The sequence below is a fragment of the Camelus bactrianus genome, chromosome 32 (assembly GCF_048773025.1).
Source record: "Camelus bactrianus isolate YW-2024 breed Bactrian camel chromosome 32, ASM4877302v1, whole genome shotgun sequence".
Classification (NCBI taxonomy): Eukaryota; Metazoa; Chordata; class Mammalia; order Artiodactyla; family Camelidae; genus Camelus; species Camelus bactrianus.
In genome coordinates this window covers 9,697,829-9,721,061 of record NC_133570.1, presented here as the reverse complement: position 1 = coordinate 9,721,061, position 23,233 = coordinate 9,697,829, and the positions used below count along the sequence as shown (strand labels likewise).

The window sequence follows — 23,233 nt, the reverse complement described above, 5'->3', positions numbered from 1 at the left end:
TGAAGCTGGAGGTCATGATGCTAAGGGAACTAAGACAGGCACAGAAAGAAAGAAAACTCACGATCTCACTTACACAGGAATCTAAAAAAGTTGAATATATAGAAGCACAGAGTAGAAAGTTACCAGCGGTGGGGAGGTGGGGGAAACGGGGAGATGCTGGTCAAAGGGTACAAGGTTGGAGTGATGTAGGATGACTAAGTCCTAGAGATCTAATGGACAGCACATGACTACTGTTAATAGTACTATATTGTTATAATGAAAACTGAAATTTTGAATATTGAAAATTTGTTAAGAGAGTCGATTTCAGGGTGCTCTCATGAAAGGAAGGAAGGAAGGAAACTATGTGAAGAGACAAATATGTTAATTAGCCTGACAGTAGTAATCATTTCACCACGCACATGTATATCAAATCATCACGTTGTGTGCCTTAAATATACAATTTTTATTTAAAAAAATAAATTTTAAATAAGAATGAGGATTAGTTGGGTGAGGAGTACTCCCTGATATGAACTGGGTGTAGGAGGGGGTAAAATATGTGTTAAAGGTGAGGAAAAACTAAGGACACAGAAAAGTTCAGCAGAGCCACAGAAGACACAGCAAGTGAGTCAACTGTGGAAGCAACAAGTATGAAGATGACTATAGTGACCCAACACAAAGTCATCTCATCCCAGTGATAACCATGACTTTCCAAAGATGGGGCTCAAGACAGACATCATGGGCCACAGTCTAGAGACATGCATCCCCTCAGGCACCATGCAATCAACAGAACAGTACTTACTCCCCCTTGGAAGCCCAATAAGCCTAAAACCTATAACCAGCCTGAGAGAAGACGAGAACAAAAGCTAGCACTTCTGCCACAATACCAAACACAGTATCAAGGTTCGCCAAAATACAAAATAAAGTAATTAATCACCACTGACCAAGTTAGTTGAGTGGAGATCGGTCATTAGGCATCATCGGCAGGTGCACGCAGAAAAAAATTAACTGCTTATTCAAGATTACAGAGAGAAAGGGTAGGGTAAGGAAGGATTAAGTACTGAAGCAGCATCGAAAAGAAACTGGATCAAATCTTTCCAAAAGCAAAAAAGGAAGACCGCACTGAAAAGACATTGCTGATTAAAAGCTCTGAACCTTGGAGCTTTGGGGGTTGATGCCTAAAGACTAGAAAAATACAATATTGTTCCCAGAAGAAAAAAGAAATCACCAAGACAGATTAATGGAAATACAGCCTATTTAATTATTCTGGCAGGAGATTAGAGAAACCATTGAAGTGGCTTTCATCTGGACGATACTGGATCTTAACTCAGTGCATAGCTTCCTGAGGAAGCGGTAAGAGGTTATAACTACAACACAGCTCCAACTGGAAGCCTGGTGTTGACACCTAGAAATGGATTCCATTTCCTTACCTCCCCTCATCACCAAAAATAAAACACACACTCCACCAGGCCAACTCCTTCCCATCTCTAATCTATGCTATTCACTGGGTCAGGTCATTAGATCCAGGAGTAAAAAAGACTGAGAAAAAAATCACCAACTTGTTAAAAAAAAAAAAAAAGCAGTTTGGATTTGTTGATAATAAGTCAGGTCTTTGTTTTTAATGAATTTAGTTTGCACTAGTTGATAACAAAGTGATGTACGAATGAATCCACTGTGCACACACATTACAGATTTTACATGCTTGTGAGCAAAGACAAATATTTTAGAGGGAAACAAACGAACACAGCAAGGCATTTATGGTTTTAGTGCAGGCTTGGCCATTAGCAAAACAACCTTGGCACTCTGCCTAATCTCTGAGTTTTTTAATCCGTGAATGAAATACCTATAAGGCCAACTTTTCCTCCGGGAAGAAACTGCCAAACCAACTGACAACCTTCAAACTCTATCAATCTGTACCCCTAACGTACTGAGAGATAATATTCCAAAGGCCACAGAAACACAGAGTTTGAAAAATGACGCCATTCTATGCAAACAATTTTAAAGAAAAATTATTACTAAGGACAGCTACATCATGTGCCTCTTCTCTTCTCTTCTCGTAATTACAGCTCTTACTTATATAATTTATACCCGCTTCAGTGGGCCAGAATAATTTCAGATCATTCTTACATGTTTCTTAATCCCAACCCTGGAAGTGAAGGGAACACAGCTCTACTTACAGTTATGAATGTTATTCCAGTCGATTTTAGAGAAAAAAGGATGACAGCAAAGGCCTTCAAACGTCAGCCTCTCTTTCTGGCCACACAACAAACTTTGGATCAGATCAAGTAATTCACTGCTAACTTTGGGGTCATCTGGAAACTTCAAAAACCGCTAGAAAATAATTTCCAAAGGAAAATAAAAGAATTATTCCCTTAGCAAATTCAGCTTCTCATGTCCCCAAGTTTAAAAAGTATTTCTCATTTATCCAAGTTGGTTTTTTTTTTCCCTTAAAGAAGGAAGTTTAGTGCCCTCTTAACTTTGGACCAAAGGCATGTTCCCAAAATAAATGGCCTGCTCACATCAATAGGGCAGCTCCATTGCAAGGGTTCCATATCCTTCATGGCTGATCTCTGCTCCCCTCTCCCGTCTCATCTAGCTACATTCCCCACCGTCCTGTGCTACCCAACAATGATGCGCTATTTAAAGCTGCCTGAACAGACCTTGCTGTTCCCTCTGGCTAGAAGGCCCTCCCCAACCCAAGCCCCTCTTCCCTGCCTACACCCCTGCCTCCCTCTTCCACCCCATCACCCCCTCCTGCATGTTCCCTCTGTGCTCCACCTTTGCATGTACACAGTATATTCTGATTTCCCTGTGATGATGGAGAAAGAAGGCAGAGAGCACCTGCTCCTCCTCGCCCATCACTGCAAGCCTGGTAACCTAATGATACCTTGTACAGCTCACTCATTACTGAATGAATGGACTGAAATGGAGGAAACCAATTAGCCCCAAGAGTCATCTCAGGGGAAACTTTAACTCAAGAGGAGACTGAAGAATAACAAATAACACATGTATGCATGAAGCATATACAACATGCATTATACATAGAAAAATACCTATTAAACATCCTACAAAGACGAAAATGAATGAGATACAAAAACCGGTGAAATAAATTCTTCCTTTTGGTTGAAACTAAAACATAGATCTTTATCACATCCTTAAGAAATGGGCTTAATATAGTGGCAAATATAGTTTACTAGAAAACAGATTTAATTCTACTTTATGTACGTATTACTGTATCTCTAACTTATGTCTTCATTGACTTTTTACTGCCATATTTGATACTAGTAGTAACAAGATGTAGAATAGCGTACTATCAAGAGCATGGATTTCCAAGCCAGACTGCCTGTGTTATCTGGAGCAAGTTACTTAACCACTCTGCGCTTTACTTTCCTCATCTGTAAAATGAAAATAATAATGATCTACCTCACAGGACTGTTTGAGGACTAGCCAAGTTAATGACTAAGACTCATCAATTCTAAGACTCTCGTTTTATTCACATGTAACGGCACTGAAATCAAAATGCATTTCATAATCAATGAAATATTCTAGATTAGTTGGCAGCAGTTTTTTCCTTCTAAATGGTACAGAAAATGATGGCACAGGCGTACAATTACTGGCAGCTGAGAGTCGATACAATACAATCAATAAAGTATTTAGAGCCACTTTGGCACAAAGTAAGTGCTAGATAAGTACTTGCTATTGTTAGTATCCAGATCTGCTGGTTTACAATATAAAAGTTCATTCGCACAATTTTTAAATGGCGTTTCTTGACATTACGTCAAAACCTAATAATGGCTCTTTACCTGGAAATTCATGATGTTACTGAAGGTTCTGGCTGAGGTTCCCTCGGTGAACGGGGACCTTCCGTAAACCATCTCATAAGCGATAACTCCCACCGACCACCAATCACACTCAAGGCCGTAGACGCCTTTTCCATCCCCGTTCAACACGGTCAGCACTTCAGGGGCCATGTAATCTGGGGTCCCGATCGGGAGTTTGGCATTCACCTAGAAACCCATAAATAAAATGAGCACAGCAAATTTTCAATTACCTTCAAACAGATTGCCAAGAGCCACAATTCAGACATAAGCTGATTTGCGACTGATTATGCTATTCTCCCAGGCACTTGAACCTTCTGTCAAGTGGCACAGCTTCAGGAAATGCAAATGATTTACTAATTAAAAAAAAAAATTTTTTTTAAAGCACATAATATAATCCAAAGGCAAAGGGGCCAGAGCTGTTGATGACATACACCCTTTGGTTACACAAATGACAGTTGGGTGCGTACCTGGGATGGAAGATGTCTTTCCTGATACACCCTACTGATAGAACTTCTCTTACTTATGAAAATGGCAAAATGGTAACAACATCTAAAGATGAATCCAAAAGATCATCTTCCACTGTTATTGAAAAACTGGCAGCTAGCTGACAACATAATATTGCAAACAAGGCTTATCTCAAGTTTAAATATTTGGAGTCAACATTCCTACTTCAGCCCACCCGCAGGGCAAGACGTGATAATTAAGTTCCACCAGAGGTCAAGTGTTAATGAGTTCATTTTCCTCACCCCCAACCCCTGTTTCTGGGTTCCCTCCCCACTGTTTAGAAACACAGGGCCCTCCAATCCAGTGGCATCCAAGCACCTGACCTTGACAGAGAACTATTTGGACAACGCTAGGAGGTCTTTTATAAAGCCAAATATATATTCCATTTAAAGAATTGCCCTTATTTCTGAGAATTTATCTTTCTGACTGGTTTAGTGCTTAAACATCCTTTCTTTCTTGACATGATGCTGATGAAAGAGGTGGGTTTTCTGCCCCTCACCCCAATCCCTTCCTAGGAAACCTAATAAGCTGGCAACCCTCCGGTTTTCAAAATTGTCTAGAAGTTTTATTGAGCCATGAAATTTGAAGTCTGAGGATCACCTCTCTAACCTTCTTCCCCATCAAAACAGAGAGGGCCTGGTATTAGTCACATACTGGGCAGACCAGTTGCCCAATAACTCTACCTCTAAAAAGGCTTCCCTCGCTTGAGCAGCTGCATGGTGCAAAAGAACTTTCCCCCCATTAAAGGATGTTAAGTGCATCTGAATAAGCCAAACGATTTTATAGATAAGGCCACACATCTTTAAGGCTGGGCTTTATATATCAAGAAAGTCCATTTGCCTTACTTTGATTTGACAGGAGACTGAGAAGAAAGTGAACGTTTAGAGAAGACGCTAGGAGGTCTCCTTTCCCCAGTGATGAAGACCCAAGCTCTTCCAGTCTGAAACTTTAATCTTATCCATTCCTCTGCCTCAGAGACCCACTGTTACAGGAAACAAACCCATTCTCCTGACTCCCTTCTCTTTTCACCCCTTCCCTCAGGCCCACCACAGGTTTTTTTTTTTTCCAAACCCTAAACATAGAAAACAGTGTGATACCCAGAAAACAGTGTGATACTGTTACTCCTGACACAGGTCAGCCATCACTTTGGGCAACAGGATTTCCATGGGAAACACACATGGGGAAGCTACACCACCCAAGAAAAAAACCACAGGCCTGTGCTGAGAGACAAAAGTAAGGCGAAAGAAAATACCTGGTCACCAAGACAGAGCACCTTAAGCCTGAGGAACTGAAAGTAGCTTAAGTCAAGGGGAGGTCTTGATGGCGGGAAGACTAAGCCAAGCCTTCTGTCTTTTAATGTGTGTGTAAATGTTAATGAGCTCAGCACAGAATTAGGATTAAATTACAGGGTTTTGGTTAAAAAAAAAAAAACCTTCAATGCTGACAATGAGAAATAAATATTTTTAAAATATCAAAACCAGAGAAGAAAGACTGTAATACCTTGGTTTGATTGGGTATTGGTAAAGCCACTGTATCGGTGATTAAATGCTTACCCTTTATGCCTAACTACCTGGCAGAACCCTTACTGCACACTCCTCAAATACGCATCCTTTGCACTTACTGGGTTTTATTCTATCATCATACTAGATTGGGAATATTCCGTTCTTGCTGGCAGCTCCTGAAACTTGATGACTTGTTCAAAAAGAGTTGAACTTGACTGGGTCATGTTTACCCATGCAAAGCATGGTCATACCCATACCAAGCATGACCCAGCAAAAAGTATAAATTGCCAATGCTTCACTTTCAAACTAATGATTAGATGTATCAAAGAGAGTCAGATAACTGCATAACTGATTTTTGCCCCATAACAGGGCAAATGTGATTATATACATTTATGTCTAATAATTTTGTAAATTTACAAAATTTTCATGGAAAACACTCCCTAGCTTGCTTTTTGTATTCTCCAACTATATACAGTAAATAGTAATTAACAAAGACTTAGTGACAATTAATGGACTACTAAAGTGTCCATTAGCTATTGACCTCCACGTACATTTCCTTAGTTCCATAGTGTCATCTCACACATCCTGATAAGGATTTTACAAGATGCTTTCACTCTCTTCTGGTGGCAATTCATAGCCAGCTAATCTGGGTGAGACATTAAAAGTGGGACTGTGCACTAGAAGCCCAGCCACATCATCTGACAAGGCCCTAATTTTACTAAACTTTAGTTAATTTTCACTATATTGACAGGGAAGAAAATATACCAGTTCAAAAGGAGACAGTAAGAACATGACTATAAAGAGAGACAGAGGAGTCAGTCTCATTTGGAGAGACAGAGGGTTTTAAAAAAAAAAAAAAAGGAAAAAAAGGAAGGGATTATCCTAGCAGATTCTTTAACAAGCAGAGGGCAGATGTGAAAAGGGGAAGAAAACCAGTCTTCATCCTCCCAATCCCCTTCCCATAAAATGCTTATACATAAAGCTATTTCAACCTAACTTTCCTCCTCTAGTTGCCCAGGGCATAAACATACACCTGCAGAAGCAGGGGGAAAAATAGTCTCACTAGGTTGGCTCCTCTTGGAAAAGTAATAAAATCTTTCCACTCCCCCATAAATCTCAAAAAGGGCTATCTCCTATGGGTTTCCAACTGCTAAATGGTAGTGATTATCACTTAAGATGCTATAATGCTCTTTATTTATAATCTCCTTACAATTGTTTTCGTGAGAGCTGAGTGAGACAGGTTGGAACTGTCAGCTGTTTGCCATTCTTTGAGATTCTAATAAGGTGAAGTGGGTGACATCTCAGCTCAACACCCAAACCTCCAGGCAGTACAATCCACCTGCGTCTACTAACAAAAATACTCCAAAGCAACATTCTGGCTAAGAAGCTTAAATAAAGACAATGGAAGATGGAAAATTCAACAGATCTACAATTCACAAACATCCACAATACAGAAACAATCTGTAGCAGTGGTAGGGAAAAAGATGAATGGATTTGCGGTAATACAGAGTAATTTCAGCAAATGTGAATTATATTTTATATAGTATATTTTGAGTACAAAAGTACTTTTAAAACCTACTTTAGTCTGCTCAAATCTGTGAACCTGAAACTGATCTAAAAAATAAAGTCTATTAATGAAAAAATTTTTTAAACCTACTTCAGACCTACAAAACATTCTATTTAGAGGAAACATGTTTCACCCAGCCCCACGGATCAAAAATAACCAAAAGAAAAAAAAGTGTAATTCTATATCCATACTGGATTTGATCTGGATTGTAGATTATTGGTCTTTTATAACAAAAGGGTCTTTGCACTTGAAACAAGGCTAGAAATTCCTCCTCATCTGCTTGTCACATCCGGCCCTAAGAGGACAAAGTTCTGGGGAAGTGATTCTCTAAGAGGAAATACAATATTCTCAAGTGTGCAGGACCGAGTGCTATTACCTCCTTGACCAAAATAATCAGGGCTTGACCACTGAGCTGCAAATAAAGATGAGTGCCTCTGGGAGGCTCCCCACCTAAAGTGAAGGATGCTACGGTTAGAACTGAAAAAGGCAGTTTGCCACACTGAGAAATAGAAATCCGAAATGAATAGGAGTCCTGTCTCTCCACCAAGCACTCTGAAAATAGTGACTCCAGATGCAGAGATAGGATCTTACTCTTTATTCTCATTTATTTACCAGGCAGTGACTGGATCGAAACAGAGTTTTCCCGAGTAGGTTTTATCACAAACACATATTGCTGGCTCTCATTAATAAGCTCTCTGATGCTTCTCAATCTATGGCAGTGGTTCTCCACTAGGGGTGATTCCGTCCCCCAGGGAACATTTGGCAATGTCTGGAGACATGTTTAATTGTCACAGTTGGAAATGGGGGTGCCACTGGCTTCTAGTGGGTAGAGGCCGGGGATGCAGCTGAACATCCTACAATACAGAGGACAGCCCGCCACAGCACAGAATTATCTAGACGAAAATGTCAATGGTGCTAACTATGTGTCAGTGCTTCATTTTATTTCTAGATGCATGAGTTTATTAAGGTCACTAATGCAATGTGTGTAAGTTTTTGAATCCTAGATGATAAAACTTTGTATTCTTGAACTTTTTTTCTGTTTTATTCCACTAAATTCAATTCTTAACTTTTCATGCTGTTTCTGAATTGTACATAACTTTTAAAACATAAAATGTTTTGATTCTATACTTTTTTAATTCAAGTACAGTCAGTTACAATGTGTCAATTTCTGCTGTACAGCACAATGTCCCAATCATGCATACACATACATATATTCGTTTTCATATTTTTTCATTAAAGGTTATAAGATATTGAATATAGTTCCCTGTGTTACACAGAAGAAACTTGCTTTTTTTTAATCTATAATCTAATTACTAATATAATGGTCAAGTGGAATAGATTATAAGAACAAAATCTAGGAGGTGAAAAAAAACAAACAGTGCTGAGGCTGAAGAACCCTGACCTTAGAGGACATAGGGAGCCTGTTTTCCCAAGGGCCTGAACCCCAGGTAAGTTATCTCAAGCAGGGAGAACAGAACTGGGAGGCCAAACCTGAGAATGCAAAGAGTTAACACAACCCCAAGCCTTTCCCTAACATCATCCTAGTGATACTCACCTTTCTTCCAAGGAACTCGAGAGAAAAAATGACATTTTTACATATTGCCCTTTATAAGGACTACATTCTCAGAACCCAGAGGCATTCTGAACAGCAGCCCCTCTAACCTCTTAATTTGTGCATTTTAACTAGAATCAGCATTTTCTAGAGAAAGAATAAAAGGCCAAGTTCCTAAGGATTTGTCCAGGTCACCAAGTTATTCAGTTGAGAAATTCGTCTTAAAAATCTAAGTCAATTTTTTTCTTAGACCTACCATTTTCGGCCTAGTTGACTTGAAAATTTACATTTTAGCATGTACCGACTTTATTAGATTTTTTAAATCTAATCTTCCTCTACTTTGTCATCTTTTTCCTGAAGTATTCCCACTCTTAATTTCAGTAGCTACCCTCTTGCCTTCCTATTAGCACATGGAATACAGCTTAACAATAATTAGCATGTGGAATACAGCTTAATTTTTACCAAAGGTCCAGGATTTAGACTTGACATTTCAAGCACTTGGTTCTTAATGCTTAAGGATATTTGGTTCAAATGCTCTAGTGATTAATTTCAATTTCACTGCATGAGAAATGGAGGATTTGAGATAAATAAAGTTACACTTTACCAAAATATTTTCAAGTAAAAAAGACAGTGTAACAGAAGACAGTTTATAACCAGTAAGGAAAATGAAGGGAAAAACAAAATATGCATTCTCCCTTCTTTTTAACCAAACTATAAGAATGTTCCTAAAAATGTTTTGTAGAGTATTAACAGGTATTTTATATAAATGGGTACGGTGTCAAGTAAGTCTGGAAAACAGCTCTGTGTCCCCGCTGCCCTGCAGAGATATCATTTCATACACTGGCAGATGAAGGCTCCAAAATGTCGCTCAATTTTACCTCCATTTTTCAAACTTATCAGGACCACAGAACACTCTGTAGTTCAACCTCTATTAAGCTATCTTGTTCCATTTTGTTACCATCTTATTTGAGTTCATTTTTGCAGCTGATCCAAAATCCACCAGCTTCATGTGTCCCGTCCGGTCAATGAGGATGTTCTCGGGCTTGACGTCTCTGGTAAGAAAATCAGGGCCACAAATTAGTGTTGTTTTCTCCATGCCAACCATCAAGCAGCTGCTGGATATTGATACTGGCTCAGCCAGGAATCTTAGTGTCTGTGTTCTGCTCTACAGACCTCCCTACTGATGGCATAAATAATGAGCATCCTGCAAAACATATCTAAGTGAAAGAAGAAGAGAGAAAGAAAAGAAGGGAGGGAGGGAGGGAGGAGAGAGAGGGAGAGGAAGGAAGGAAGGAACAAAAGGAGGAGAGGAGGGAGGGATGGGGAGGAAAGCAGAAAAGGAACAAATACATGTTATTAGGTGGATTATTGCTTCTAGAGACACTCATCTCACATTAGGAAAACTAAGGCCAAAAGGAGCTAGCGGATTTGCCCAAGGCCATGTGGCTGGTCAGTGAAAAGCTGAGACTCAACTCAGGATTCTGTGGCTCCCAGTCTAACCATCATTCCATTCCCCCAACATTCTCAGATGTTCATAAAACACCAGATGAGTGAAGATGCAAAGAAACACTTTGTGACTGAGGATCTGAGGGAACATTTTTGTAAATCACTAACAGGCAAGGTCAGAGGTACAACTCCACTGGCTGCCGTTCCTACGTGGTATGCCATTTCCTTGCACAAACCAAATTCAGTTTTTCTACCGCGGCACCCAAAGAATCCATGCAAGAGTTTCCAGGCTTATTAGCTACATTAACAGATTTAACTGGCAGGCTTGAGAGGTTTACAATTTTAGATCTGTTTCATCGTTGAATGGGTAAGCCAAGCGGCCTGCCATTTTGGAAAACTTGCTTTCAGCCAATAATGGTGAAGACCGGCTAAAAATTGGACGAAGTGTTATTTTGATGCTGAAATCATTCATCCATTCACTCTTTTGCAGGAACTCTGGGATGATACAGATACATTCTCAGTAAACTACCAGAGAGTCTCACTTACCGATGTACGTATCCCATCTGATGAACGCTGTGAACAGCCAAAATCAGTTCGGCTAGGTAAAACTGAATAATATTTTCATCCAATTGGTCCTCATATCTATTCAAAAGTGACAGCAAATCCCCTCCAGGCTGATATTCCATGACCTGTACAGAATGCCAAAGTCATTCATTCTTCACACACCCAAAAAAAAAAAAAAAAAACAAAAAAGGGAGAGGGGATGTTTTCCATCAGATCCTCAAACACTGGGTGACGTGTTATAATTACAATGTCTCCACAAAGCCGTGAAGATGTGTGAGACATCTTATAAGTCAGGTAGAATGAGGTCCCTGCCCTGAGGAAATTACATCCGTTACCCAAGAGAATCAATACAATGAAAGATGGCCCCCAGACGCCGTGCGCAAAGGCAGGCTTAAGAGGTTGAATTACATCCACCCGCTCACCCACCCACCAAGTCAACAACTCAGACGTTCCCTAGGATTAGGTACACAGCATAGATGGAAATTCCTCGGGGGGTTGGGCAACAAACCCTCCTGCCTCCTTCCTCTTGCCCCAGGCACCCAGCAGAATACAGAGGTGTACAAAAAAAAGTGACACGATCTTTTCCTTTAACACTCAATGTGCAAGGCAATATGACCATCTCTGTTAAAAATGTAAATGTGAACATATACCCTATGACCCAGTAACTCCACTCCTGACAATTTATTTTACAAGAACTTACAGTAGTTTGCAGATGGATAAAGAAATTCACTGCAGTACTGTTTGTCACATGGGGAGAAGAAAAAACCCTAGAAATCACCCAAAGGGCCACCATTACAAGTGCTAAAATATGATCTATCTAAATAATGGGATAAGATGGAGATATTTAAAATGAATGGACTCGGGGGGAGGGTATAGGTCTGTGGTAGACAGCATGCTTAGCATGCACGAGGTCCTGGGTTCAATCCCCAGTATCTCCATTAAAATAAAATTAAAAAACAATTAAAAAAAAACAAACCAATTACCTCCCCACCCAAAAAAATAAATTAAAAAAAAAGAATGGACTCCATCTATTCATTCTGCCATGGGAAGCTATCCTTGATAATATAAAGCAATGCCCTAAATAGGATACAGTAAAACTCCTTTTCTGTGATTTACAAAAAAAAAAAAAAAAAAAATCAATCACACTTGTTAGTATATACATGGGGGGAAAATCTGGAAAAAATATAAAGTACAGCCTCAGGTTACTTGCCTGATTAGCAAAAAATGTCTTCCACCCCAAGGAACTGAAATCCTTCCTCCTTTTGATGGTAACCAAGTGTGATATTACCGAGTTAACACAGGGCTTCGAGGCCAATCTGCCTGGATGGCTTCAAACCTCAGCCTGGCGACTTCACCTCTGCCTTTCAGTTTCGTCCCCTGTAAAATGGGAGCAGGACTAACTGCCCCGCAATACTGCGCCTGGCGCCAACAAGGTCCTCCCCGACCCTTCCCGCTCTGGCTGGGAGACGCTGGGGCCCATTCTGACCACCTTTGCAACCGTGTCAACCCTCCCTGAATTCTCCTCCTGCCCTTTGCTCCCATTTCCCATTTCATGAGCCACACTATAAATGTCTTTCATTTTAAGTTGTCTCAAATCCTTTCTGAAACAAGGCAAGATCCAAATAAATGCCTTTTAAAAACCACCTCTCACACCACTGCCTCCCAGAGGCCAGCTCTGGGAGGTGACGTCTCTCCATCCTCCTCCAAACTCCTGTGGGCTTCAAGTCCAGACAGAGAAGGGAAACTCCAGTCAGCTCGGACGTGGAGCATGGGCAGGTATGCCCGGGCCCCAGGCTGGTCCAGTAAAGACCCTGCCCTGCAGCAAGTCAGCGCCCCACCAGGGACCCCTGGAGGGGCCAGTGACTTGCATGTCCTCCCTAAGACACCCTCGTCACTGGCATCTTCCACACAGCAGATACTCAACCAAACACTAGACAGTCTGAAGACTGAGGTTCCATTTGCACTGCAAATGCTGAAAAAGCATTGATTTATGAACTAACAAGAACAGCAACACTTGGAAGGGGCAGCAGTTGAGATGCAGACTTTATTTCCCCCAAATTCATGGCAGATGAAAGCTGCTCATTCTGGTCCTTGAAGAGCCCACAGGAGCCACCTGGCTGCCTACAGCTCCCCCACTCATCCCAACCAGGTTCTTCTCAGGCCCTGGGGACGTGGCTGAATGCTAATTTTCTACATCTGTTTTAAATATATATTGCCATTAAACAGGCCGTAAATATCCACCCCCACCCCCACCCACCCACCCACACACACACACACACACACACAAAATCCGCAGATAACAGAAGTACTCACGCTTTTGAACCAAAATGTCTTAAAATAAGAACAATGCATATTTATGATGACACATCACAGTTAAAAATTTTCTAATGGGGCTCTATTAAAAAATGCGGAAGAAAAACAGAACAGCTCCCAAGTTTAAGGCTGAGAAAGTCAAACATGTAGCAGCTGCAGGCAGCTTTTAAGAGCTCACAAACTGACCACTGCTGGGCACTTAGTGGTGACTCTTAAAGAGTCCATTTGTAATGACTAGTGACAAGTAGCTCAAAAAATAAGAACCATCTCTCAGAGAGGCAAAAAGATGTGTTCTTTGCTCCTATTCAGAAGGTCCAGTTTACTGAGTTGAAAATTCCCGGCCAAGCGAGACTAGTCTTTTCCACTGGTCAAACGACTCTCCATTTCTTCAAAACCAGGGTTGGCGGAGAAAACAAAGGGAAGAAATGACAACAGCTACTTGGGCAGGCAGCACTACAACCTGAGGCCCAGAAAGACACACTAAATGACAAACCTCCTTAGCAAAGAAACTTATCGAACTTGACACACCAACACGATTCCAGATTGTCATACTGAGGGTTCCAGCTGTGCACTTTAGGAGAAATTAATTTGAGCATTTCCTGGGTAAATTTGGCTATCCCAAGATATTACCCCCATCCCCAAACTAGCCTATGAGGGTAGAGTAACTTATTCTGAGATGAACGGAGCCCACGGGAAGACAGCTTGAGTGTGGTCAAGACAAGCTTATTCAATCTTGCCACTGAGTCTAAAGAAATAATAAAGAACCAGGACTTAAGACACTTTCAGAAAACATTTTAGACTTTTAAAGACAGTACTAAGTCCAGAGGCTCCAAAAGCATCAGCAAAAGTCACAAACTAAGAGTGTTCAAGTCTTCATCCAGACGACATGCTATATACCAAAGACCAGGGTCAGCAGAACACGATGATCAAACCAGACCAAAGTCACCACACAAGCTGTGCCAGACAGTCCATTCACAGCATCTGGATTTGCCCCAAAAAGTGACTCCATCCCTGACTTTTACTCTTCAGAGATGCCTAGGGAGGCACTGATCCCCAAAAAATGTGACTTCCAACCCAAGAAGACCAGCAAGTGCTCTAGGGCAGGGCTTCTCAAACCTGCCTGTACACCAGAAGCACTGGGGAAGCACTATTTTTAATGCATGAAACACACTTATCCACACAAATATTTGAATGCCTACTATGTGCCAGGCACTGTTCTAGACATTAGGAAAACAGGAGTGACGAAAACAGACAAAAATCCCTGCCTTCATGGAGCAGGAATTCTAGAAGAATAAAAACAAACTGGGGGAAAAAAAATCAAGCAGGATGGAAAGGTAAAGTATGTCCCTTTCCCCACCCCAACCATTCAGGGAGCTTGCTGAAAATGTGGATTCCAGGGATCAAGCCCAGGCTTCATGGATCACGCTCTGTGGGTGAGGCCCAGGAATCTGCATTCTTAAGGAGCTACTGCAGTGATTCTGATGAGACCCAAGGCTCATGAGGTTGTGGTGCCAACATGGGTCCCTACTCCAACCGAATGAAAAGCTTCTCCAGCAGAGGCGCCCTGGTGTGAAACCTGGCCTTAACAGAGCCCTTGCTTCTGCTGCTTATATTTTTCTAGTGACTCCCTGGAGCCTGTCTGCATATTGAGACAAGATCACTGACAACCGAGGGCTGGACCATAACCAGTCCATTAGCACCGAAGCAACAGTCTTCCAACCCTACAAGGACGGGAGATGACCCTGCACACGATGAACAGCCGTGGGACACCCAGAGAGTGATCGCCAAGGCAGGGTAATCAGAGGCCAGGGAGACAAGAGGACGAAAAAGAGCCCTACAGTGAAACAGCCCTCGACGATGTGACAACTCTGCGGATGGCAGAGAAAAACAGCAGCTGACAGACGAGCCTGGCTTGGAGCTATGATAGACTTGCTCTTTTAAAGCAAAGACGTTCTGGCCAACAGAGACAGACCCTTCCGATGGCAGCAGCTGCAGATGCTAATTAAAGGGCAAATCTTACATGTGTTCGGTCTAGAAGGAGCGGCTGCTCCTCCATTGGTGTTTCCATCCATACCCCAAGCACTGGGACGGCAATTCCCAACAGTTCCATTGCATTTGAAACAAAGGACAAATGTGTGTGTGTGTATGTGCTGCGTGTGCAGGTGCATGCATATACACGTGCCAGCTTGTATGCACGTGTTTGCAGACGGGGGTGGGGGGTGGGGATACATAATAGTTCTTTAGTTCTCTACTCCAATTTGCATACTGCTGCCATCAGAGGCGTACCAGGCGAGCCACCTCTTAGAAATGTGTCCTTGAAATGCCTGCACTGCCATCAGCATGACTGAAAGTGCCATGAAAATGTAACGATGCTACTGGCATCACTATCCGCTCTACCCAGTGTTACTGACCTTTGGCATGGGGGGTGGGGGGAGATGGGATGGATGCTCTGTGCAGAGTGGCCCCTAGCAGAAACCCTAAATTATCCTTCTTGAAGGGCAAGGTGACCAAGAGAAAGAGAGAGAAGGTCCTTTATTTCAGCAAATATGAATCCCAGCCTGATTCATCCATCTATTCAAAAAACCTCACTGAACATCAAATCATCCAGGTTCTTGGCAAGAAACAGACAGTACACTTAAATGAGGTAACTGAAGCCATTAATGGAGGAAAGGGATCTTTGCAAAGGCGTGGGTAAGGTTAAAGGAAATGAACGTGGGATGGCGAGTCACCCCGGGGCTAGTAACAGCAGGGGAGTAGGTGCCATCCATTGGCCTGAGAGGAAAGGGGTCTCAGATGCGTAGCCCATCCCTGAAGAAACAGAAGAAGCAGCCGTAACCAGAAACCAGGAATCCCCGCAGGACAGCGGTTCTCAGAGTGGGGTCTCCAGACCAGCAACAGCAGCGTCACCGGGGAACTGGTTAGAAATGCGAGTTCTTGGGCCCCACCCCAGCGCTACCCGATCAGCCACCTGGAAGGTGGGGCCAGGCAAACCGGGACAATGTAACTAAACTGGAGCTCCTAAAATAGAGAAGCTCTAAATGCACTCACTTGAAATCCGCCTCAAAAGACCAACACACAGAACAACTACGTCAAAGGCACTGAGAACTCAAAGGACCCCCAAAGCAATAATACACTCAGCAACCAAACTGAAGTCAGGGAGATGTGTTAACATCTCATTTCGCCAGTGAGGAAACTGAAGCCGGAAAGGCCAATGGCTCTGGAGAGATCAAACAAGGTACAGGAACAAAATAAGCACCTATATTCTAAGCCACAGCTTCCCTGGGATGGGAAGCTGGCTTCCGAAGCAGCAAGCGTGTTTGAGACACGCCTGAAAACTAGAAAAATCCTACCCAAGAGATCAAAATAGCACATATCTTGCTGTCAGAACGATCATAAAGTGACGTGCTTCACTAAGGTAAAATAAACGATGTTGTACACATTATTGCTCCCCCACTCCCAATGACAGCACAGGCTGGTCATCCTATAGGCCGTGGGGTCACTGCCTAGAAACAGTCCACCTCCAGACTGCTCCTGGAACGGTCCACAAAATTGCACGGCTGTGGGTTGAAAGCAAGACAGGATATACAAAAAAAACTAACCCCAAGCCAGACATCAGAACTGGGGTCGTGTTAGAAGTGGTTTGGGATACACCAGCACTGATGTAAGGAGGAAGAACATGGGAGTCAGAACTAGGGGGCCTGGCATCCAAACTCATCTATTACCTACGAAAGGAGCTGTTTCGACCTCTGGGCAAGATCCTAACTTGTCCCCCCAAATCCATTCTTCCCTGCTCCCAAGCAGTAAAAATTTTAGCTGGACTTAGGCCACGCAGCTTGACGGTACAGATGTGCATGCACGTGACGACGTTCTGGTCAACAAGATGTGAGAGGTGCTGTGGACCACTTTCACATGCTTCTTCTCTTTTCTCCTCCCCGCCAGGTAGAACAAAGACATGAAATGGCCCAACTTCAAGCATGTCCAAGAGGACTACATCCTACAGGACAGGAAGCCACACGACAGTAGAAACCTGGGTCCCTGAATTATCACATACAATGGAGCTGCCCCGCCAACCTCAACTGTATTTCAGGGTCTCTCTGTTAACTAATACATCCCTGTGTGCAATGCGGGGAAAAACCACTGGGAATGAACAGAGGGAAGTCGATGTGAGGTCGTAGTCAGGAAAGTAGACTCGCGGGGTCAGTTATAGGCTCAGAGCAAGGGCAGCCTGAAAAGACCCTCCGTATGAAAATCATCAACACAAAGCCAGTAAGTTTTAAGAATCCCACAGAGAATTTAGATACAACAATACTACAAAGTGGTGAGTTGCAAAACAGTGTTTTCTTTGTACAGATCAGCTCCTTGGTGGAAGGACACTGGTTGGTGAATGCATCTGTTGAGCAGAACTGAACAGATTTCATCATGAACCAGAGCAACAAAACACTGCTTTCATGGGCCACCTGCCAGAACACACCACTAGCCTTGTTATATAGAACCAGATGTGAAGGTGGACTTTGCCACAATTTTCTGCAGCAAAAAGTGGGAAGCCATAGTCACCGGTATGGAACTACGAATGGGAAATTTTAACTGACAAAACTCAAAAGAGGCCAAGTTCAATTTCCTCCCACTGCAATCCAAATCTTAAAAATCTCACTGGGTCTGTCTTCAATTACATACTTTGGGGAGCAGAACTCACACTGTTAACATAATATGATTTCCATAACACAGTAAGTACATTTGTATGTAAATCAATTTCTATGAAATGAACCGTGCATTCATCCAATAAGCATTTCTTAAGCAATGACCTGGGGGAGCGCGATCGGAAGCAAGGGAGATGTAACTGCTCCCCTTGTGGAGGCAACCATCACTCACTCCAAAAGAAGTACTTCAGGCCGCAGTGAGCACACAGCAGAAGGGCACACCTCCCACAAGCAGAGGGTCCGGGAAAGGTTTCTGGAGGAAGTAACATCTAGCCCAAGGTCAGAAGCAGAAGCAAGAGTCAGCCGGGTAAACAGAGAAAGAGGGGAGAAGTGTGGAGAAAGGTCAGAGGCAAGTTCAAAGAACCAAACGAAGTTCGGGATGAATGTTAGGTGAAAGGAGAGAGACGGTGAGCTATGAGGCTGGTGGGATATCAGAAAAAGGTCTCGGAAAGCATGCGGAAGAGTCTGGACTTCATCCAGAGGGCGGCAGGGAGCCCTGAAGGGCTGTAACAGCGGGATGACTTGGCTGCAGTGTGAAGGCCTGGGGGAAAAGCAGGACAGACGGCAGAGAGAACACTTACTGAGGGGGTTGAGGCAGAAATGCAGGCAAATGAGGAGGGCGGCCCAGACTCACAGTAAAAAGAGGACTGGAGACAAGAGATAGCTTCAAGAAACATGTGGGAAATGGAATCCTATTTTTTTTCACTGATTTTAAATGTATCCTCAATTAAACTACAACTGCATTACAAATTAATGATCAACTGCCAGGGGAGCTTACTATGACTTGCATGTTTCCCCCAACTTCAAAGGTTTAGTGATCTAGGAGCAGTCAACAGGCAGAGTGGAATTTCCGTGCTTCACGATGCCAACGTGGATCTACAGTCCCCTTATCTTGCTGCAGGCGGAATGTGTCTCCTGATTCAGAAACGTTCAGCTTTTAGGAAGGCAAACTGTGGCACGTATTTGATGTTATGCAACACCCTCGGGTAGGGCCTGGGATACCACCCTGTAATCAAACATATTTATAATTTGCAGCAAAATGTGTGACTAGTCACATTAAAGGGAATGAAGAAGAGAGCTCAGGTCAGGTTGTGCTGTTGAGTGAGTAACAAAAGAACCTGAGGTCATTTTATTCGGAGCACTGGGTATTTCAGAACTGCAGATAAGAGATGGTGGATCTATCTTCATATCTTAATTCCTATGCTAAGTTTGGATTTTTATACGAAAACTGTACCCTTAGTAGGCATTTTGCGCCAAAGTGCCAAAGTACTGGAGAAGAGAGTGCAGACAAGGCAATAATTACAAGATCGCATCAGTAACACCCAACTGAGCTACTAAGGAAGGGTATAAAGACTCCCTTGCAGCCAGGTATCAAGGTCATGAGGCAACCAGAACTCCATACAGCTGTTCGGTTTTTGTGTTTTTTTAGTTTTTTGTTTGTTTGTTTTTAATGGAGGTACTGGGGATTGAACCTAGGACCTCATGCATGCTAAGCACACACCACCACTGAGCTATACCCTCTCCCCAAAACAGCTGCTTTGAGATCAGTCCCATCTTGCAAGACGGAGGGTGGAAAAACTGAGAAGATTATTTTAATCTAGGGATGCCAAGGCCAGTGTCAAGATCCAGAGGGAAGCCCAAAACCCAAAGACCCAAAACAGGAAGCTCCCTGCAGCTGGAAGCCTGTCCCAGCAGAGGAACGGCAGATTTTCCCAATCCACGAGGGATTCCAAAATAGCTATATCCCAGCAGAAGTCCACAGTGGTAAGTCCACGATTAAGAAAAAGGGAAGGTTCTTACCACTGTGACAAAGCCAACTGGTAATGATAAAAAGGTTGACACCAAAACATCTAAAATTCTCAAAATGCCCAAGTATTACCCTCCTAAAGATGGGCTTTAAAAACACTTGAGGGGTGGGGGGAAAAAAAACAACAACTACGATCAACAGGAAGAAAACTACAGCGAGCTTCACTCCTGGGGCCCCGCTGATCATCTTCGCCGGCCGCCACAGGCGGGCAGTGGTTTCCCTGCGGTAACCGAGCAGTGGTTGCCACTTGAGACTGCACCACCAGCCCTCACTCCTCTGAGTTCCTTTACACAGAACACTCAGACTCTGTCGTCACCTCTGCAAACTGACCCTGATGGTGTCAAAGTCCCAACGCATCTCAGTGATGCTTACCTTTAAGAAGATGATGTATGAGATGGGACATTAAGAAGGTGAGCTTTCAGAGCAGCGTGAGACAGAGCAGAAAAGTTTAGACTCTCAACTTTTGCCAAAAATCAGAACCTTTCCTAGCTCCAGGACTGCCTGTGTTCTGTGCTGCCTCAAAACTGAACATTATCCTCATGGTGTTCTACATCATTTGCAGGGCTCTAATTTAAATATCCAAAACAACAATAACCAACAAACAAGCAAACAAACAAAAAAGCCTACTGTGTCAAGGGAACTTCCTTTCTGAGGGCTAATGAAGAAATCTGTTGGTTCACCTGCTCTTCAAGATACACAGGGCACAAGACAACTAGTATGCATGCAACAAGTGTCCTACAACCCCAGGGAGCCTAGAAACACACCAAGGTCATTCGTAAAGGTCAGGGCTCCACGCCCCAGGTTTCAAGGAAGGAAAACTTCCAGGACAATACTCAAGGGAAGGAAGTTTCATACTCACAAGGCCAGTCTCCTGATGCATTTGTATTCGAGCATCCTTGCTCAGAAGGCTGGGTGAGGCCAAGAGGAATCTATCCACTGGTACTGGGTTCTCAACTCATATGAAACCAAGGCAAATAAACTATTCATTCCAGGTTAGAAATAAAGGTGGCAAAGTAAACCCAAAAATCCCCAGTTCAAGACAAATAGGAATCCATCTCTTACCCTTTTCTCCTATGTGAGTCTCTACGAAAGTTTATCTCCATTCAGGGTAATAGGAAAGTCTTGTTTTAATGACTGAATCAGAAACACAAATTGTTTCTAGGGTACCTTTTTTATTTTACTTTATAAATCAAAACAGCCAAGAACCTAAAAAAGGCCCCGGAATGAATGTTAGCATTCTGTAAGTTAAGCTGCATGAACACCAGGGAAAACTATGGCACCGCTGGAAAGAATGAGGCAGATCTGCAGGTACTGACGTGGGAGGATGTCAGGGACAAATTATTGAAAGGCAAAAAACACGCTGAAGAACTGAGTAGACAGTAATACATCGTTTTTGTAAAACAAACCATATACTTGTGCTATACATAGACACAGGAATATTTTTTCCACAAGGCAAGGGTAAGGGTGAGAAAGAGCATACGAACCATTAACATTTGTTTCCCCGGGGAGATAGATTAGAAAGGTAGACATATGATCCAGCAGTCCCACTCCTTGGCATATAACCAGCAGAAAGTCTAATTCAAAAAGATGCATGCACCCCAATGTTCATAGCAGCACTACTTACAATAGCCAAGACATGGAAGCAACCTACATGTCCACTGTCCATCGACAGATGAGTGGATAAAGAAGTTGTGGTATATACAGACAATGGAATACTACTCAGCCATAAAAAAGAATCAAATAATGCCATTTGCAACATGAATGGACCTGGAGACTGTCATACTAAGTGAAGTAAGCCAGAAAGAGAAATAGAAATACCATATGAAATCACTGTTATGGGGAACCTAAAAAAATGACACAAGTGAACTTATTTAGAAAACAGAAATAGACTCACAGACATAGAAAACAAACTTATGGTTAATGGACAGGAAGGAGGGGGTGGAGGGATAAAATGGGAGTTTGGCATTTGCAGATACTACTATATATAAAATAAACAAGGTCCTACTGTACAGCACAGGGAACTATATTTAATATCTTGTAATAACCTATAATGAAAAAAATATGAAAAGGAATATATATGTATAACTAAAACACTACACTGTATACCAGAAATTAACACACTATAAACCAACTGCACTTCAACAACAAAAAAAAATTAAAATAAAAAAAGAAAGGTAGAGAATGTTCCCTTGTATTATTTCAAACATTTTCTGCAATGTTTGCATTTTCTTATAATAACCATACGTTAGCTCAATTTTTAAAATCTAAAGCAAGATACTGTTAAAGGTAATATCAGACTATTCCCCAACAAATGACTTCTCTTTATTGTCCTTTGAGCCATAGCTACACTATCCAGTAATAAATGGGGCTGTTTCTAAATGGGTTAGCCCTTCATCCTTAGGACAAGAACAAGAAGACACCAGAAGACAGGAAAGCATGAGAATGAATGAGATGTGTCATGGACCACATGGGCAAGAACCACATTCAATTCTACAGCTGTGCCATCTGATTATCACAAAACTAGACCAATTCCAGACAGATGGACGGAACGACTCACCAGATAAAGGTTATTTTTGTCCTGAAAGGCATACTGTAATTGGGGGATCCAAGGGCTTGTGCTCCGAGATAATATGTTCTGTTCTTCCTGAAAAAATGAAACCTGTGGGAAAAGAAACCATTAGACAATTATAAAGAACTAAGTGTGTATTGAGGGGGCAGGGGGGTGAAAGTCCTTTGCTCTCTAAGCTTCAACTGATATTTCCAGTTTTTTTAAGCCATCATTTAGTCTAACATTTCACAAATCCCATTCATGTGCCTACTTTGCTCAGTGTTTTTGCCAGAGTCACATATTATGTGTTCAATTATTTACTTAACATCTTTGTATCAAGTCAACTCACTTCTTTTAAATCTAAATCTCTTTCTCTTTCTCATCACCTTTCCCTCCTGGACAATTCAGACCTAAAGCCAGTAGATGGAAGAGGATCAAGTCAGTATCCATGACAGGTGCCAGGGAGAGCGAGCCTGGTGGTCCAGAACAGGGCGCCAGGCCCAAGCAGGGTGAGGAGGGCAGCAACCACATGTGGGGCAGCCCAGTATCGGGTATCAGGGGCCCATATATGGTGAGGAGGGCAAAATCACATGCAGAGATGGCCTGGAGCAGGGCTGCTGAGCCCACCAAGGGGACGGGACAGCAGTGGCAGCAGCTAAGACAGTAGATTGGATGTCCACAGGTACACAAAACAAGTGAAAAATATTAAAGGTCATTTCAGAGAAGAGACTTCACAAACGTGAAAAGGGTGAAAATTAGAATGAACTCTGTGAAGCTAGATTAGACTTGGAGGTGCTAGTGTGAATGCATGGTTTTCAACACACAAAGCAGATGCAGAAATAGAGATGTGCGTGTGTAAGGGGTAGGGGGCGAGAGAGAAGGTAGGTTATTGCAATACATGTACATGTATTCACTGGCTCTGACCAGAGAGGTCTG

The 23,233-nt window shown here is 42.5% G+C and overlaps 1 protein-coding gene across 10 annotated transcripts in view; it reads right to left on the bottom strand.

The window, feature by feature from the left end:
- The window catches only part of CIT (citron rho-interacting serine/threonine kinase), a 149,991-nt gene that overhangs the window by 111,914 nt on the left and 14,844 nt on the right, over positions 1-23,233 (bottom strand). For all 10 annotated transcript variants that reach the window (XM_074356328.1, XM_074356329.1, XM_074356330.1 and 7 more), the window contains exons 5-9: positions 22,307-22,408; positions 10,915-11,057; positions 9,881-9,974; positions 3,780-3,983; positions 2,154-2,307 (exon numbers count right to left, since the gene is read on the bottom strand). In XM_074356328.1, the coding sequence (XP_074212429.1) occupies positions 2,154-2,307; positions 3,780-3,983; positions 9,881-9,974; positions 10,915-11,057; positions 22,307-22,408 (697 nt within the window). The remainder of the gene's footprint in view (positions 1-2,153; positions 2,308-3,779; positions 3,984-9,880; positions 9,975-10,914; positions 11,058-22,306; positions 22,409-23,233) is intronic.